Raw genomic sequence first — 18,803 nt, 5'->3', positions numbered from 1 at the left:
AGAACAGCCTTACTTAGAAAACTAGGCTAAAATCTAAATAAAAAAGGCACTAGCAGCCATACCTGATTATACCAAGGGGGTCTAGAACTTCCTCCTCCTCTTCTTCTTCCTTTTCTTCCCCCTTTTTGACATTCTGCACTAATAAAAGCTGCGAGATTAAGTCAGGTGTCTTCTCCTCTTTGAAAAAATCCATCACCTCATTTTCTTCATCTTCTTTGTCCTTGTCATCAGGCATGTTTTTACCCTTGAAGTCAATGGCACTGGAAGATTTTGTTCCTGCAAGACACAATAACAGATGCAAAACTGAGTACACAGGATAACAACTAGTTTATTTAATACCTTGCACCTGCTCTTGATGGTTTTGTTTGAGGAATGAAGGACATGATCAGCTTTTGTGAAACTCTTGCAACATTCCCACTGTTCCCTTTATCCACTATGTGTCATTATGTGTCTGATCTGTTTACTGATTTAAAGTAGTTAAGTAGACAAAGACAGAGGAAATGAACCTTTATCTGAGACACAGCAGTGCATGTCAAATCTGCTTATTTATGCTCCCTCTATATCCAACAGAAACAACAGATTTTCCATGTGGTTATTCATCCCATCCAAATAAAGTCTTACCAGAAGTTTCTCTCTGAAGTGCCTTTTTCTCTCCACTGGCTACACAGGGGCTGTAAATACTCTGCTTAGATGTAGATAGCCAACTTCCACATAGCTAGTTGAGATGAAATCCACTTTTTGACATTTATTTAATTCATTTGGGCTAAAATTAGAGTACTGGACAGCATGAAAAAGTTTCCACAACAGCTCTTCAATTTACACTCAAAAATGACGCCTGAAGTTCTAACACCCTTCAGAATGCAAGATCCATCCAACTGAGCAAATTCATGCAACTAAAACATGAAACTAAGTCTTCTCACCATATTTGTCATATGCAGAGCCCAGGAGAATGAGGAGAAAACTGTTATTTGCTGTCAAGTCTCTGGATGTCCAGGAAGTAATTTAAAATAATGAGACTAGGTAAAAAAAAGGCTAGTGAAAACCATGATGGATAAAGTTAATGGTTTCATCCTTTTGACTTTTCAACTAACATGGCATGGGAAATTCATCTCACCCAGCTTTTCATGTCTGCATCTGTCAAATCACCCAGGGCAGACTTCACTGACTCAGTGTGGGTGTCCATGCTCATCATGTGGTCTTATGCTCCCCTTATAGGCAAGAGGGCACTGGGCAGGGTAGGCAGGGAATGTTAGGATGCTGCTTATCTTATCTCCACGGTTATCTGCGTTTTACCATGTTGATTCTCCCTAAATATCCCTGACTATATCAACCAAGTCTCCAGAAAAGCGTACACAAGTAGCCTGAGGATCTGCAGTGTACGTACTGAATTCCACCTGCTTTGGTAGGGAGAGACTTACACTATTCTAAGGCAGAGTTCGATGAATGGGTCACATTACCTGCACCCAACCTCTCCAGATATAAAGATAGTCCAGCCTAGCTTACCTGTAGACATGTGTACCACAGTTAGGTTAATCAGCATGCCAAGATCAATCGACATGAATTCCAAATTCTCTGTGCAAGGGGTCTACTTTCAAAAGAACACTGCCAGAGGAAAAAAACTAAACCAAAACCCAAACAAAAACCACTCCAAAACCATATTAGCAAAAGGATTTTACCAAGTATTACACAGCTTTGCCCCCCTTGGCTTTAGGAAGCTGCCAGTCTCACAGAACTTCTAATGAGGCCACACCTGACACTTTTGCAAAATGGGCTGTTCACACTTGTTAGCACCTTGCAACTTCACTTCCTTAAAACTAACACTCCACTAGGAATCCTGCACAGCACTGGGCTGGAGTATTCCCTGCTCAGCAGCTTTCAGCTGAATTAGAAGCAGAGAGCCCATATGTTCTATTCATTCTGTGACTCCCTTCTATCCCCAAGGGACATAAGAAAGAAACTATATGAATCACTGGAAAAGGTAACAAGACAAAAAAACCCAAAACAACAGAGGGCCAGAGAATGTGTTTAGCTAATAAAGAATCTGTCTTTTATTTAAATCTTTCTCAGAGTCAATAATTTGCATGAAAAACAGAAAAAACAGGGAAGAGTTGCTCACTAAGGGAGACCCTGTCCCTTTAGTGTCCGTCTCTCCACTGACAATATATGATTATTTAGCCTTCTAGAGTTACATGTTCTGATTCACAGCAGGAAATCAGAGACAGGACAGCACAGTGCTTTCTTTGAAGGTATCTATCAATACCTCAGAATGAGGCACATGTCCAAACAGAGGAGGGGAAAACACTGGCAAAGAGGACTATGCAGCACTGTAAATGATGCACATGAGGATATTTTCCGTGACAGCCTTTATTCTGGCATTCTCTAGTTTTTGACTACCTGAGACAAACGCCTTCATCAAGCACATTCATGGGAGAGGGGACACTCACATCTTTTAGTTACCTAAAAATTCCAGTAACTCAGGACTCGTTGCTAGATCCGCGTCTTTGGAGATGGATTTCATGATATCATTGAACATAGCTCGTCGTTCACAGATGTCAGATTCCCCCACGAAGAGAACTTTTCTAGGCAAGAGTGGAAGAGAAGCCTGTGGATATCGTGCTGTCAGCCTCTGGTAGAGCTCCTCTATCTCGCTGTACTTCTTGGAAACCTGCAATGAAATGTGCTGCCTGGGTATGTTTCCTTACAGGGGAGACAGGAGCAGCAAAGCAGCAGTTTAAGTGCTGTGAAACATTAACCACGGAAACTGAAGTGGAAAAACACGTATTAGCAAGGATCTTTCCATACAGCCCAGTCAGAGCCTGTTATGTACCCAGTGAATCCCCAAGCATTGTTGCTGGTCTTCTAGTTCTGTTATTAAAATCTACTGCCTAATGGAACGGGAGTTCATTGCCAGATACCCAGCATGCATTTGTCTGACTCATCAATGAAATACTGGGGGGGTCACTGCTCCAGATACTCTTCTGACAGCAGAAATCCTTGTCCACTAAAAGTGATGCTCAGTCCTGAGAGACAGGAAAAGCCCTGCCAGGTAGGTATGTGATGGAGAAAGCTACCTGAACCTTTCCACCATTAAGCCAGACGTCCCATTTCTCATTCCTTGTGGCTACAGTGCCCTTTGGCTGTTTAGGCCTAAAAAAATGGAACATTTACTGCCCTGCAGAGCACATAACACAGAAACCTAAGGGCAAAGACCTCAGCTGATCCCTGACTATTCAGTTTATTCATGAGAAAATAAAACCTGGCCACGACCTACAGGTTCTCATACAAGGAGAAGATGCCAAGAGTGAATGGAGTCATTCCTCCTGCACACAAAGACAGGAAGCCTGAGGAGAAATAAGGCTCAAGATACTACAAGGAAAGCAACAACTATGTTCCCTATGTTGGGTTAGAAAAGGTGTGGCTACTATGTCACATTAGGTTTTAAATTCAGTACCTTAAAAAAAACAATACACAAAACTCACACACAAACAAAACACTATCTCTAAGTGATGTTACAGATGCAAAGGAGACTGACTCTCATGCCGTGCAGTATTACACAGATAATATATTCATCAAGGCCTTCTTTGCTCCCATAATCTATGAATGTGTTTTAATGAATACAGACATGAAAATAAACAATCCAAAAACCTAGTGCTAGTAGAGTGCATACAGCCCAGGTCCTCTGCTAGGGCCCAGCTCTTACTCTCCTGTAACACGTTGGTGAACTCTAGTGAAGTGAATCCTCATTAATACTGCAATGTGTGCAGTATTGCATATAGTGAGATGGATATAGAGAGACTCAAGCACCACATTTTGGGATGGAAGAAGGCAGAGTTCTTCCACCAGATGATAAAAGAAAGTGATAAAAGAAAGTCAACCTAACAAAAGCACAGAAGTAGAAGGGAAATTAAATATAGATTAATGCAGAATCCCTAAACTGCATCTATACCAGCAAACTAAATAGGAGCAGGCATATTCTCAGGCACTGGAACCTGAGAGTGTCTACTAGAAACCTTAATAGTGTCTACGGGAACCTGACAATGCCTGGAATAGGTTAAAGTTAGCACTCCCCCAGATAAGTTGTCAGCCCGAGGCTTGGCCTGGTGCAGGGACTCACAGGAACCAGTTTGGGTACTGACACCCCCTGCAGATGGGTAAGAGTTTCATACCACAGATGAGCCAGACTGTGAGAGCTGCCCTCCAGGCCAGAGAACAGGCCCTGACATTACCAGACACACCTCGACTAGTTTACTAAATCAGATTTAGGCATAAAGAGCAATAACCACCTCAGCTTTCACACTTCCCTGCCTTTCACAGTAATTATCAACCAAGCTGGTTGATTTGAAAAGTGTTTGTGTTTCAGCTGTACAATGTTCACTGTGGGTTCAGTGTCCAGCCACCAAAGGCAGGCAGCCCTGTAACAAAGATCTGAAGCAGAAAACCCAACCTGAGCCCTCAGGAGAGTGAAAAACAAGTATTTTAGACTTGTCTCCTGAAAGCAGTGAAGGTGTCAGTACCACTGTGCTCCATATGCAGGCTCTGAAATGCAATTCACCAGCCAAGCACTAAAGTGAGGGCAATAAAGGATGTTCCAGAATACAGCAATCCTCCCTTCAAAAGATACCCCAAAAAGAGAGGGGAAAACAATTCCAGAATTCTGAACTGCTGTACATTTCTAGTTTGCTACGTCCCAGTAGCACTCTGAAGAGGGTATGACACCAGAGCCCCTCCCAACAATACCATATAAGCACAAATGAAAGGGCAGTGAGGAATTTATTAGTACTTTTTCAGAAGAATAAACACTATTACCCTGCACCCAGGAAAAAAAATTGAGTCGGATTTGTGACAAACATTTAACATCTAATTAATTTCAATAATAAATACCAAATTAATGCCTGAAAGTATTACAAGACAGCAGCCAATCAAGATTATGCCAAAACAGTTTTAAAATACTCTTAGCACTGAGCTGAGATACACAAACTTATTTCTTTCTCCATTTAATTTTCATTCCTCCTCTATTAAACTCTGTAAATTATTCATAAATCTCAATTTACGTCTAATTACACCACTGAACCTAAAGCAAATGCACACCCTAATTGAGCCTTTGTGGGTCTGCGTGGGCTTTGAACAACACCAGCAACCGTACACGCGACACAGCATACCAAGTGTGACAGCACTATATCCAAAGCATACTAATGTGCTTCCCCAAAGCCTGCACCACACCATGCAGACCAATATCCGGCAGTGCCGGGATGCCCTCTGCTGGAATAACCCACAGTACCAGTGAGATGCCAAAACTCCAGCCGAAACCACTCCCCGCTTACCCAAGCCCAGTGCTGGCCCCTGCAAGCCCTGCCAGCTGAGGCTCCTTGCCCGCTGCTCCTGTGCCTCAAACCCCAGCAGTGACTGGCTCCTCAACACCTTTGCTCAACACTGCTGTCAGCTTTTCCTTGGGTTTGGTGCTGGAAATGCAGCAGTAAGGCTGGCTGAGCCCAACAACCTCAGACTGATGCATTTAGAATCACAGAATAATTTGGGTCCTAAAGATCATCTAGTTCCATGGGCAGGGATGCCTTCCACTAGACCAGGTTGCTCAGAGCCCCATCCAGCCTGGCCTTGAACACTTCCAAAAATGGGGCATTCACAGCTTCTCTGGGCAACCTGTGCCAGTGCCTCACCACCTTCACAGTAAAGAATTTTTTCCTTTTATCTAATCTAAACCTTCCCTCTTTCAGCTTAAGTTCATTCCCCCCTGTCCTATAACTCCAAGCCCTTGCAGAAGTCCCTCTCCATCTCTCTTGTAGCACCCTTAGGTACTGGAAGGGGCTCTAAGGTGTCCCCAGAACCTTCTCTTCTCCAGGTTGAACAATCCCAGCTCTCTCAGCCTCTGTCCACAAGAGAGGTGTCCCAGCCCTATGACCACTTTCATACCCATCCTCTGGATCTGATCCAACAGGTCTTTCCTGTCCTCAGCACCCCAGGCCTGGATGCAGCAGCACAGAGGCAATGCAGGGGCCTTCTAAAGTGCTGGTCAAGTTCCATGGGGTGTATTTTCTCAGGTCAAGTCTCAGAGCATTCTCACACCTTTCCAGTCAGGCATTACTGCTCTGCCATGACAATTTTGTACCCTTTGAATTTGACATCCTCTGCCAATTTTACAGGAGAAAGGCATATCAGCACATCAACAAAATCAAATCTTGCTTTTTCTGGTTATCACTCACAACCCTTTGAAAATAATTCATGGATCATATGGCCCAAAATGTCAGGATAAAAAATAAACACTGCTCTAAACCCCATTTTATCAATCCAATTAAGTAAACAAAGTCCCATTTGATTAATATTAAAATATTTTGCTTCCGTTGCCTGTAAATCCTCCAGGTTATGATCCTGCAGTTATCCTCCCCCCCTCCATGCCTCTAATTGAACTCTGTGAAAACTGTGGAGCTAAACCCCCACCACCTGTAAGTCAGTCTGAATGTACACACTTCAAGGAGTTCTGTCAAGTCACAGTATCAAAGGCTCAATCTACTTCACTTCAAAAGAGTTAATCATGCAAATACAGCAAAGCATGTGCCTATTTGCCAGGTCAAGACCCTATTTGCCTGTAACAATTAACATCCAACACAGAACTTAAAGAGAGACAGCGATGGGTTGAATATTTTTTTTTTTCACCAGGAACAAATAAAGTTGAATGTGATCAAATATAGCTGGAAGGTTAAGAAAACCACCGGGAAGTTCAAAGTGAAAGCCTGAAGTCTGCTGCTAATCCCTCAAATGTCATGCATGTGCCTTGTCCCCCTTCTTCACAAGAACCTCACGCATGAAAGTACACACACCGGAACGCCTGTAGGACACAAGCCCAGGACTCTCAGTTGTGCGTAGAATTTGATCCCACTCAGTATTAATGGGATTTCATGCGCCCTTTCCCTTCAAAGCTCCTTTTAATGCCCCATTTCTGACCTCAAGCTTTTCTTCATATGCTTTGTATCTACTGCAAAAGTTTCAACAAAACGGAGATTTCAGAGCTAACTCAAACCCTTTGCCAGCCAATGCAACTCAGCCAAGAGCACTCTTGATTTGACAGTACTTCATGAAAAACATGGCTACTGTGACATTCTTTTTACAAAGCCCACTTCTTAACACTGTCAGAAAATGGAGATCCATTAAAACAACCACTAGCTTTGGTTACAGGAATCAAAAGCGTCCCTTCTCCCAGACAGCACAACCCAAGCTTTCACTTGGACACTCTCAATTCAAGCCATACCAGAATTAATGTTGCTTGGTGACCCCGTGGGTATGCATTACAGTAGATTTTAATTACATGACCACATGCTGTTCTCCCCATCTGTTTTGCCCAGCAGAAGAGCAAGCACTCAAATATTTCTTTTTAATCAACATGAATTCTTAATGGCTCCTGAACCCATCGCAACGCTGAGTATTGATTTTTTTTTTTCAACCCCTCTCACATCATAGAGATTATAAAGTGAAGGAATTTATCTTCACAACACACCTGTATGGTCAGGAAAGAGCAACTCCAGTGCACAGATTTTGAGGCCCACAAAGAGAAGGCCAACATATGCAAACAGGCAATGATGAAAACATAAATGAATACACACCCACGTACTTATACTCCCTCATTTTATGAGAAGAACGACAGTTCTATAGTAAATGCCTTCCTAAATTATGCTGTGCCTGTCAAACACTGGTAGTTATTTGTTCAGCTTTGAAAAAGAAAGAACTTGACTAACAAATGTAACTCGTAAAAAAGAATCAATTAAACAGGGTGCAGATAGAAAGAGAAGGCACTGAAGGCTGGGTGGATATTTAATAAGGCTGGGAAGAGAGAAGTTAATTCCTAAAAAGGTAAGGTGTGGCTAGAAGAAATGTATGTAAGAAAAACGAAACCTTTTCTTCTTCTCACAGAAAATTGCAAATTCACAGGCAGTAATTAAATATCACCCTGGCAGCAGTACCAAAGAGAAAACAAATTTCCCTCTTTCGATAGGGCAAGAGTATTCTGACCTTTGAAAGAAATGCAGCTGACTTGTCCTTCAATTACCAATTATAACCTCAAGGTTAAGCAGTTCTACAACTCATTTGCCCTATTTTACAATTAGCATTCTTTAAAATCAAAAATCTCTCCAGTTTCCAAGAATATAGATCGTAAAGTCATCACAAAAGCTAATTTCCTCTTCTGTTAATGTTTCACAAATGTTTCAATTAGAAATGCTATGGTACTGATTTTGCATAGTCACATAAAGGCTGGAGAACAGGGAACTCTGGATTGTTTAGACCCACAAGTATAGTAAAGGCTCCTCAGGTCAAATCTGGAATATCTATTTGATGTTCATGTGGTTTTGGTCATAGGCCCTTAACATATCTCTATCTTGACAGGACGAGAGGACATAGCTTCAAGCTGCACCAGGGGAGGTCCAGGTCGGACATCAGAAGGAATTTCTTTATGAAAAGGGTTGTTAAACATTGGAATAGACTGTCCACAGGGAGATGGCGGAGTCACCATCCCTGGAGGTGTTCAAGAAATGACTGGATGAGGCACTTACTGACCAAGTGGTGATTGGTCAACGGTTGGACTCGATGACCTTAGAGGTCTTTTCCAGCCTAAATGATTCTGCAATTCGGTCCAGTGTGGCCCAAACAGCATGCCACAGATCACAGCTAGCTTAGAGGGCGCTTGTGCCTTGCTCGCCATCATTTTCCAGGGAAAACAGAAGCGCTGTCGGAGCAGCAAACGCGGGTCTGTCCCTCGCTGCCCGCTCCCTGCTGCCACCTGGCGCCGGACGGGGAGCGAGGCCGGCACTGCCACAGGGAAGGGAGAACCGCCGGACAGGGAAAATCCACTCACCTGGTGCTTCAGGGGGAGGCAGAAGGGGAGGAGGAGCTCTCAAAACATAGGCCTGGCTCCCGAGGTGACCAAAATTGGACTAATGTATGCAGAGCCAGTGAAAATCCTACCACACCTGCCTGTCGTCTCTAACCTACCTGCCACCTCAGCACTGTGAGGCTCCTTCCTCCAACCTTTCATACTTAGCAGCTTCAACAAAAGCAAAAAAAAAAAAAAAAGTCACCTCTCCCATCCTGCTCCAGAGCGCACACACAGTAGTTTCTTTTTGCTCCTTCAGGTGTCTCATCTCACTCTGTTTTCTGATACAAATTTGATATGTTAGATCTGCTGCCCAACGTAACCTCATTCTTCTCTACTGTTCTCCAGCCCCCTGGTTCTCTTACACTTCACCTGCAAGTCTCTGGGAAAGGGTGGTAGTTCTTGTTTGTGCTGGTACAGCATCCAGCAGAGCAGATATCCACTGCACAGACACTGTGGGTGCAACTCACCTCTCCTGGAAGCACAGGGTTGGGACTTGTCTCCAGCTTAAGCAAACTGCCTACACGCAGGAGGTGTCCCAGCCCTCAGACAGATACAGTCCCTACATTTTGGCAATATGTCACTGAAATTCAAGTCACCTGAACACAGGCAGCTAGTGGTACCTTGGATGATGCCCTGTATCTCACCTCACTCTATTCCCCCTGTCACACCTGCCAGCCCTGTGCACACACCTCAGATAATTTAGAGTTTCTCAAATGGTACCAGCCGTGTATGTTATGCAAAGTGAGTTCCTCCACACCACAGATGCTCAGTTAAATCTTTCCCAATAGCACTGCCCTGACTGGGATGGGAGTTTAGAAATCCACCAAATGCAGACACCTAATCACAGAGAGCAGATTTTTCTGCCTAGAGACAGGCATCCCATGGCACCCGAGGGGCTTGTGTGGGGCAGGCAAATAACACACAAGATCTATGGGAGACCCACAACCTTCTGAAGTTCAGGTGGAAAATCCCAGGGCAGCTTTGACTGCACACATGATTTGTGTGCAACTCTACTGACCCTTAAGCATTTCAGCCTGGAGTTTAAGCCCCCTGCTGCAGCTGTCTAAAATGACCCTTTATGGTCAAAGAAGAGAGACATTTCCAGAGGATGAGTCACCTCATTCCCTTTCTCCCCACTGACCATAAAAGCAAGGACAGTCTCAGATTAAAATATCCAACTTAGAGAGATAAGTCAGGACAGGTGAATCCCCCTGTTCCTTCCAGTAATACATACAGACAAAACTCATTGGAATGAATTGATGCAAAGCATCCATCCTCCAACCTCCCAGCTCATGGTTTTAAATTACTCTCACAAAACAAACTGTATAATATATCAGATTCAGTCAGCTGAAAAAAATGTAACTGCTGAGATAAATGTTATTCCTGCCAGGTTCCACCAGTTTTCTTCTTCATGAAGAATGAAATATCAGGAGGTCTAACCAGAGGAAAAATCAGAAAGGTTCATTTCACTTGAGTGCTAAAAATCCTCCTAGAGAGAGCAGACATGGGAACAGACAATTCCAGCAAGCAAGGGGGCCACAGTAGAAAGTTTGTTTATCCTCTTTATAGACAATCTGATTTTATCAACTTATTCTTAAGTGAAGCAAAATGAATTTAGATGACAATAGCCCAATTTAACACCTCAGGATTAGTCAGATCCTTTTTTGCACAGAGCTGTGTGGGAATATTACATAATATAAACAGGCATTGCTGCACAAAAAAAAGCAACTGCACATCCCCTTCTCCCATCTGCCCATGTCTGGCCCTTCCCCTGTCTTAAAACAAACTTTAATGGGGCTGTGCAACTCACAGGCTCAAGAAATATGTGTAACTCAGTACTGAATAACAACCCCCCAAACACCCATTTTTAGCCAGGACCAGTTCCTCAGCTGACGTTATGGAACAGCCACATGACACTGGCACACAAAAGGAAACACTGAGGGAGTGAGAACAAGCAGTCAGGGACCAGGAGGGAGAACAGAACAGACTCTTACGCCAGCACTGCTGCTCTTACCATAAAGTTATATATAGCATAAGGTGTGGAATAAATGAATGAGCTCTCCTCATCATGCATCTCTTTACAACACTGACAGATGTTTATCTGCAAATCATACTGTGTAAATAACCCTTTATCAACTATCTTCTATGGAGTGTGAGTTACGCTACAGGTAATGGTCTACCAGGTAACCACACACTCACATCACTGTGACGTTACAGTTATTGCCAAAACATCTGAAAAGAGCACATGTTCACAGCATGCAGCAGAATGGGTCCCTTTATAGTCAATGGACAGAGAAATGCACTTCTTGGGAGCGGTTCAGGAGGCCACTAAAGAAGACCAAATAAAACATACCCTAAATGCACCTTTTTCCATCAACTCAATAGACAGTCCCAGGTGAAACAGTTTAAGTGGATGTGCATATCTTATTAATTTCACCTAGTTTAAGTCATGTGCTGTGTTTTCAAACCTCTACTCTGAAGGTATAATGAAAAAGACAATCCAACTCAATAACGTTTTATATGGACACTTCCTTGTAAAACTCTCTTACTAAGGATTTTAAAAGCCATGCCAAGGCTAATATATCCATTCAAATAAGCTATTATATATTTATTTCAAGTTTATGTACCAAGTCCAAGAGCTTGGAAGAAGCTAATTTTGTGGCAGGACTTATAAAAAGCTTAATTGGTTTCTGTTTGTTGACCCATAATGCCAAATGCCTTTAAGGCAACAACAGTCATTATTGCTTTGAGCTCCAGGAGTAGAGTTCAACTAATAATGTAGAATACTCCTATTGCAGAAATAATACAGACTGTGTTGTGCTACCAAGGACCTTGACCCAGAGAGGCTGTGATTGATGACAAAGTATCTGCTACATCAGGACAAAAACAATCAAAGCTGATTAAGAAAGTGGTCATCAACACAGCTCTGATTAAATGCTTACCATAAACTGAACTACATCTTCAGGCTTGTGCTTTGCTGATTTGAAGGCAGCCAGTCGTGTGACGACGACAATGTGATACTCCACATGGCCAGACATCATCTTCCCACGGATTTCCTGGTATTCTGGCACTGACAAATCCAGCCCCGTGTGCGTATTCTGAATTTGCCTAAGGGAAGAAAATACAAGCAGAGTTCAGGCATTGGCACAAAGACTTTTAACTGACCCTCTCCAAGGATCCAGTTCAAAGCACAAGAAAGTCAGTGCAAAGACTCCCACCGCAACAGGACATCAGACAGACCCTGCCCCAACACTGCTCCTACTCTGCATCAGGACAAATTTAGACATGGCTTGCTTCCTATCCATGACTTTCCATCTCAAAGCACCTGCCACTGGTCACTGCAGGCAAAATGTCAGGAGCACAGCATTTCTGTGAAGAGAAGATGTGGATTTCTTCAGAACAGGACTTCACTCACAGGAGTTGAAAGTGCTCTTACTCAGCAGGGCAGGTGAGAAGATCCCATGATCTCTCATCACAGTTTGTTTTGAGGCAAAGGTCTCTTCACCACAACTCATGCCAAGCCCTATCCAACTCTCTTCTGTCTAAGGACATTCCCAGGAATGGCAGCAACAATAAGCTAAAAGGGGCCACAAAAGGAAGAAGGAGCTTGCTGGAGCACAGGAACAATTTGAGGTTTGTGAAGAGCCAACAGGGGAACTAGATAAAAGCCTGGAACACAAAGGAAGCTGCTGGAGCAGACTGATGGGCCAACCACAGTTTCCATCTGCGAAGGTCATTGACGAAAATTAGACAAACACCTATCAGGACTGAGCAAATTAAAGGAGGACATGATCCCTTGGAGCTGCCTTCTGGTTTTGACTGACTGACATAGTCTTGTTGCCAAACACCTAAGGGTGCACCAGCTAAAACATCTCAGCTTTCCCACAGAAAATCCTACTGGAAACAAAACTACCTGTCCTTTCATACCCAGTTAAATAGACAATCACAGCATTAACCTCTGAATGTTGCCAACAGTCAGAACCACTCAGAAAGTTAGAACATCTCCTTTTGGAGGAAAATGCAACAGGGGAGCTGCTGCAGCAGTTTACTCAATGCATTTTCTTCTCCTGCCACCTTAAGACCCACGGAACAGGGTGTCACCTTTCCCTAGATTCCCATCCGAGGAATTATTTATGGTATTTTTGCAAGAGGAATGCCAGAATTGTATTATATTTCTCACTTATCAGAAGTAAGACCAAGCAGTTGCTGTTGGGGCACAAAACAGTGCATTTAAGGAAATACACAGTCTGTTTCAATAGACTGGAAACCAAAACTGATCAGTGATTCCTTCCCCAAAGTTACCCTATGCCAACCCACACTTGTTACAGCTGTCACTGAAATCAAGTAGTCTGTCAGAATCAGAAAGTAGTTTATCATCCAGAGGATTGAACACCCTCTGATCACATCTCCGAGTGCATCCTTCCCATGTGTGAATGCTTTTTAGTGAAATCAGAAGGGACCATTAAAAAAAAAACAAACTACAAGCATTAAACATTTTTCTGCCTTTTTTAACCTTAACTATATGGGGAATATCAAGTCCCATCTTCCATGGACTTCTGTTGATTGCAGAGGTGTCTTATGGAATTTACTTCTTTCTTTAGGAAGTTTAGATTCCTTAACACAGGCACCTTTCACCTAAGGATACATGATGCATAGAACTTAAAATACAGTTTCAAGAGGTTTAAACAATCTAGTTTCAAACAAAGTTTCAAAAAACTCCTCTCATCATGTTAAAACTTGACCAGTTCTTTTGAAACTTGAGCTTTCCCAAGAAGGCAACCTCTGAATCTCCAATACAAAATTTTAATAAAAAGTACTTTAAAGAGAGTATCTTGAGAGTTCTTGAGAAATAGGACAACAACCAACAAGGGCACAGTCACAAATTTTGTACCCAATCCTCTCTGCAAGACACGTTTAAAACATTAGGGTTTTAACAACAGCTCTACCATCACCAATATTTTATAGTATTTACCTCAATCCTATTCTGTCTGCTCTGATTCTGTTCTCATTTTCTGCCAAAATGCTGACTCAAAGGGCACCTGCCAGTAAAATAAGCTGGATATGGAGTTTTTTAGAATAGACCTGCAGCAGAGGAAATGCTCTCCAGATGTGTGGTCAATCAGAAGTTGTGCCTGCAGCTTAGGCAGCAAAAGGTTTGTCAGCTGGTACTCAAGAATAACACAGGGAAGAGCTTGAGTCACCAGTCCTGAAGATATTTAAAGGTCATGTAGATTTGGCACTTGGGGACATGGTTTAGTAGTGGATGAAGCAGTGCTGGGTTAATGGATGGACTTGATGATCTTAAAGGTCTTTTCCAAACTAAATGACTATGATTCTACCTCTGTTAACACAGAGTATAAATAGCAAATTAATCTGCTTTTCTCCTGATGAAATTAAACAAATAACCAGCAGTGAACCATCCTCCCTGAGTGGTTCTCACTCAGCTGAAAACATACAGATATTCCAAGATGACACAACAACTTCACCTTAAGAGCTGTTGCCTCAGAGAGTCCTAAAAATGTCATGAACCTAATAAATACTTTATCTATACCCAGGGGTTTTCTTTTAAAGTTGTTAAAAGTCTGACATAAAGTGACTGCAATGGGAAGCAATTAGAAGGAGGGGCAATAGCTGCATTTTTGTTTGTTTGCTTTAGGCCTTGTGATCACTTTCATTACCATCTCTTACATGAAACTCACCTCTATTACCTCTTCAACAGCAACAGGATTTTTTTTAAATATAAAAATGATTCTAAACAAATAGAAATCAACAGGGAGGCTGTGACTCTCCAAAGTGCTCACTGGTTTTTGTAACGCCTTCATTTCAAAATAAGCGGCCTCAGTGTTTTAATTTATTAAATACTGCTATTGTTGTTCAAAAAGAAGCAGCACCTGCAAATCCCAAGACAGAATATAGTTTCATTGCATTTTTCACATCAAACACAATTATTTTTACACTTGTTCCTTTAAAAAAAAAAAGCAACAAAAGGAGAAAGATGGTTGTTTAAATTGGGGACACAAGTTTATTGCTTCTACTCCTTATTTAAATCTAGCTTGTTTATCCCCAAGTTACACTTTTGTCTACAATACCAATGGTTCAGGGGAGACCTGGGCACATGGCTAACCTTCCTAAGACAAATCACTTCACCTGAATACAAGGAGACCATTCATACCAGTAACACTGTGCTTGCACAATCAGATCATGAGGGGTTGGCAAGGGACAGAGGAAGTGGAACTTATGTAAGGGTCAGCTGAACAGAGCAGCTTCCACAGTTCATGGAAGACACAGTTTTTCGTTCCTGTCTTTTGATTTGCATGTAATAATTAAATTGTACTTTAATTAATCTCCTTTCTGTGCTGAAAGGCTAAGATGGGGAGTGGGGAATACCCACTGCAGGCAAGAAAGCAAAGTAAAAGATAAAGTGCTATGACCAGAAAAACTTTATTCCAGCGTCTGTGCACCCAGGAGAGTGGACTCAGCTCTTCCTGCATCTATACTGTCAGCCCTGCCAGCAGCACTCAGCTCCAACAATCTCTGCCTTAAGGGGGCCAAAACATGGTGTTCCAGGTCATAACAAAAGGAAAAAAACTTGTACAGCTAGTCTATTCATTAAGTGAAGGCAAAATATCTGACACAAATTACCCCCAAAACATTTTATTCCTCTGTATAGTCTAAGCACAAGTATACAGATTACAGGTTCCCCAGGGCAGTGGTCACCAAGCCTGTCTGAGCTCAAGAAGTGTTAGGACATTTTCAGGCACATGGTGTGATTTTTGAGGTGTCCTGTGCAGAGCCAGGAGTTGCATTCAATGATCCTGATGGGTCCCTTCCAACTCAGCATATTCTAAGATTCTATGATTTTTATTACCATAGCAACTAGGAGTCCCATTCTCAAAACCAGTATGTATAAAGAGTGGAAAAGGTCACAACTATAGAGCTATTTTACCTCACAAGATAAAAAATATGTTTATTTGCTAAAGCCTTAATTCCACACATACCTATATATCTGATTTTATCACTGAAAGTATTCCAGTATCAATGGGACAATTTGCAAGTGTGTCTTTTACAGTCTATAGACTGTAAAATGAGTCCAGGCATTCAGATTTCCATTTCCAAGGCTAAACCTAGTATCAAGTCAGTCCTACAAAATATCTATTAGTCAAGTCAGATACATTTGAAGGTTCAAGGCCACTGCTCCAAAGGAAGCCAGATATTAAGGGATTAATATAACAGCTTTGAAGTTAATGAGACTGAAATAACTGTTATTTATGTCCTAGGAGATAAGGACTTTGCTGAATCAACACTTCTTCTCATGACTCATCTGACAGGAAACCGCTTTCATGTGGTCTCAAATATTTTGTGGGGATAAAAGAAAAAAAAAAGAGAGAGATCTCTTATCATTTTTCTATAAAGATTGCCAGAAGCATTTTCTTCTTGAGGCATTTCTCGTGAGGGTTCCTTTATCACATCTAAGAAAACGCAGGTTTTAAAAGTTTAATGCGACGGAAAACAGCGCCTCTGCACCCACCTGGGACAGGTTTTCAAGAAGGTGGGAAAAGAGAAAAAAATCCATTTAGCCCATCACTGGGCGTCCAGCCAGAGGGGCTCCCGGTGGGCACGGGGATCGGGATGCAGGGCACGGCAGCGGGGAATGGGCATCAGCCAAACCACCGAGGAAGCCAAAGCTTCAGGATAAATTCTAATTCCTTCTGACCGAGCTCGGAATCACGACAAGGAAAAGGCGTTTCCGGAGGGCGGGAGCACACGCTGCGTCAGCGGGGAAGGGAAGCGACCCCAAGTTACCACAGGAGGAAAGGGCCAGAGAGGGATTTCTCCCGGCTGTGAAACGTCAGAAAACTCGAGGATCCGCACGTATCCCAAATGTCCCGGGGCAAACCCACGCAGCAGCCACCCGGCTTCCCCTCAGCTCCGCCACCCCGCGCTCCTTCCCTTCCTTCCCTCCCTCCCTTCGCTTTCCCGGGACGGCTCCCGCCACCAGCGCAGCCGAGGCACAGCTGGCCCGGCAGGGACATCCCCAGCGTCGCCAGGGGCATCCCCAGCCCCGCCGGGGCCGATCCGGGCGGCAGGGCCGGTGTCCCCGGTACCTGGTGGTGACCAGCACGGCGGGTGCCGGGCCGCGCTGCTCCATGGCCGCGGGAGGAGGTCCCGCCTCCCTTCCCGGGGCTGGCCCTGCCGGATATCGGGCGGTGGCGGCGGCTCCGGTGCAAATCGAGCGGGGGGGAGGGAAGAAAATGTCCGGAACGCGGAGAAAAAAGTAGCGGCCCGGCTCGTAGTCGGCAGGATTCGAACCTGCGCGGGGAGACCCCAATGGATTTCTAGTCCATCGCCTTAACCACTCGGCCACGACTACACCGACGGACGGAAAGTTTTCCACGGGAACCCCACTAAGTCATCCTCTTCCCCACGGGACCAAAACATGCCCCGAGCTTCGGTGCATCCCCGCGCTCTCCTCTTCCTCCTCCTCACTGGAAACAGCTCGCACGCGTCTCTGCCTTAAAACAATGGGCACGGCGCTGCTCCAGGGCGCTGGCCTTACCCAGCCCCATCCCGAGGCACCGCCAGCCGGGAGCAGGACACGGCCACACACCTCGGCTGTGTGCTCCGAAATTTATTTTGGGAAGGAAGAAGGAAGCAGCTGGTCCCGCTGCTGCCCCTCACGGCACCCGCGGCCGGTCTGGGCAGACCGGGTTGGTTTGCGGGTTCCTGGGCTCTCGGTTATCCCAGCGCTTTCTCTGCACTGGTGCCCAGGGCTTCTGCAGGGAAGCAGCGTGGGGAAAAGCTTCGCACCGGGGGCTGCTTTCTGCAGTTATGAGTTATAGAGTCGTTATGGTTGGAACAGACCTCTAAGATCATCGAATTCAACCCTTAACCCAGCCACCATGCTCAGCACTGCACGGTATCCCCAAGTGCCACATCCACTGAGGTTTTTTGAGCACCTCAGGGGCAGCAATTCCACCACTTCCCCGGGCAGCCTGTTCCAATGCCTGACCACCCTTTAAGTGAACAATTTTTTTTTTAATACTCAATCTAAACCTCCCTTGGTGCAACCCGAGGCCATTTCCTCTCACTTGGGAGAAGTGACCAACCTGCAAATGTCGATAAGGTCCTCCCTGAGACTTCTTGAGGCTAAACACCTCCGGCTCCTACTCCTCATCACACTGTGTTTCAGACCCTTCACCAGCTCTGTTGCCTTCTCTGGACAGACAGATTCCCACTAATATGCAAGGGATTATTAGAAAAGCAACAGAATCCAGACTCTGAGACTGCATCAATGCAGCCAAATGAGGTCTGCACAGCAGTGGGTATGCAACAGGGTCCAGGGATGTCCCCAGAGAGGAGCAGCCTCTGAAAGAAGACCGAGTGGATTAGGACTTTTCACCCCTGAAAGGAACAGCTGGAGGAGTTTAGGATGTGATGGAAATCTGTAAAATAAAGAGAGGTCCAAAGTGGCATACATAGAACAGTCTTTTTTGATGCTTGTCGTGAAACAAGAAATCTGGAGCATGGAAGTCAAAACGAAAAGGGGAGACTTCATAGGTGAGCTTTTTTTCTAAATCCCAGTTGTTTTCTCTCCCTGCCACTAAAAACCTTTTGTTAAGCAGAGTGTAAACACCATCCCCCAGCTGCAGCCTTTCTGGCACAGGAGTCCTGGTTGCCAGAACTGCTGCAAGCCACCAGAAAGTGTTTTTGGAAGGTGAATTGTTCTCATGTGGCCTCTGACGGATTAAACAGCTCTGGGCTGGAGCTCCTGAAAGCATTGGTATATCATGAATAGTTTTATGTCTAAATGAATTGCTTCTCTAATGGCATTTTTATCCCCATTTGGCTTCCTGGATAATCCAATTTATTCAGATAGTAACAAGGAGTAAGCAGCTGGCAGTTAGCTGCCTGAGACAGCAAA

At 44.0% G+C, this 18,803-nt stretch overlaps 1 protein-coding gene and 1 non-coding gene across 3 annotated transcripts in view; both read right to left on the bottom strand.

The window, feature by feature from the left end:
• The window catches only part of HS1BP3 (HCLS1 binding protein 3), a 51,796-nt gene extending 34,687 nt beyond the window's left edge, over window positions 1-17,109 (bottom strand). Inside the window, exons 1-4 of one of the 2 annotated variants that reach the window (XM_027690332.1) lie at window positions 16,987-17,109; window positions 11,824-11,989; window positions 2,458-2,680; window positions 63-276 (exon numbers count right to left, since the gene is read on the bottom strand). In XM_027690332.1, coding sequence (XP_027546133.1) covers window positions 63-276; window positions 2,458-2,680; window positions 11,824-11,989; window positions 16,987-17,030 — 647 coding nt within the window. In that variant the 5' untranslated portion in view covers window positions 17,031-17,109. The remainder of the gene's footprint in view (window positions 1-62; window positions 277-2,457; window positions 2,681-11,823; window positions 11,990-16,986) is intronic. The other variant, XM_027690333.1, reaches the window with a different exon arrangement.
• A 61-nt stretch (window positions 17,110-17,170) lies between these two features.
• On the bottom strand, window positions 17,171-17,252 carry TRNAS-AGA. Its single transcript has one exon. It is a non-coding gene; the product is annotated as a tRNA-Ser (tRNA).
• Between the last annotated feature and the right edge of the window lie 1,551 nt (window positions 17,253-18,803).

Source organism: Neopelma chrysocephalum, unplaced genomic scaffold, assembly GCF_003984885.1.
Source record: "Neopelma chrysocephalum unplaced genomic scaffold, ASM398488v2 Primary Assembly neopelma1_80b, whole genome shotgun sequence".
In the NCBI taxonomy this organism is placed as follows: Eukaryota; Metazoa; Chordata; class Aves; order Passeriformes; family Pipridae; genus Neopelma; species Neopelma chrysocephalum.
The sequence above is the reverse complement of the archived record's forward strand: the minus strand, read 5'-3'. Positions and strand labels throughout refer to the sequence as shown.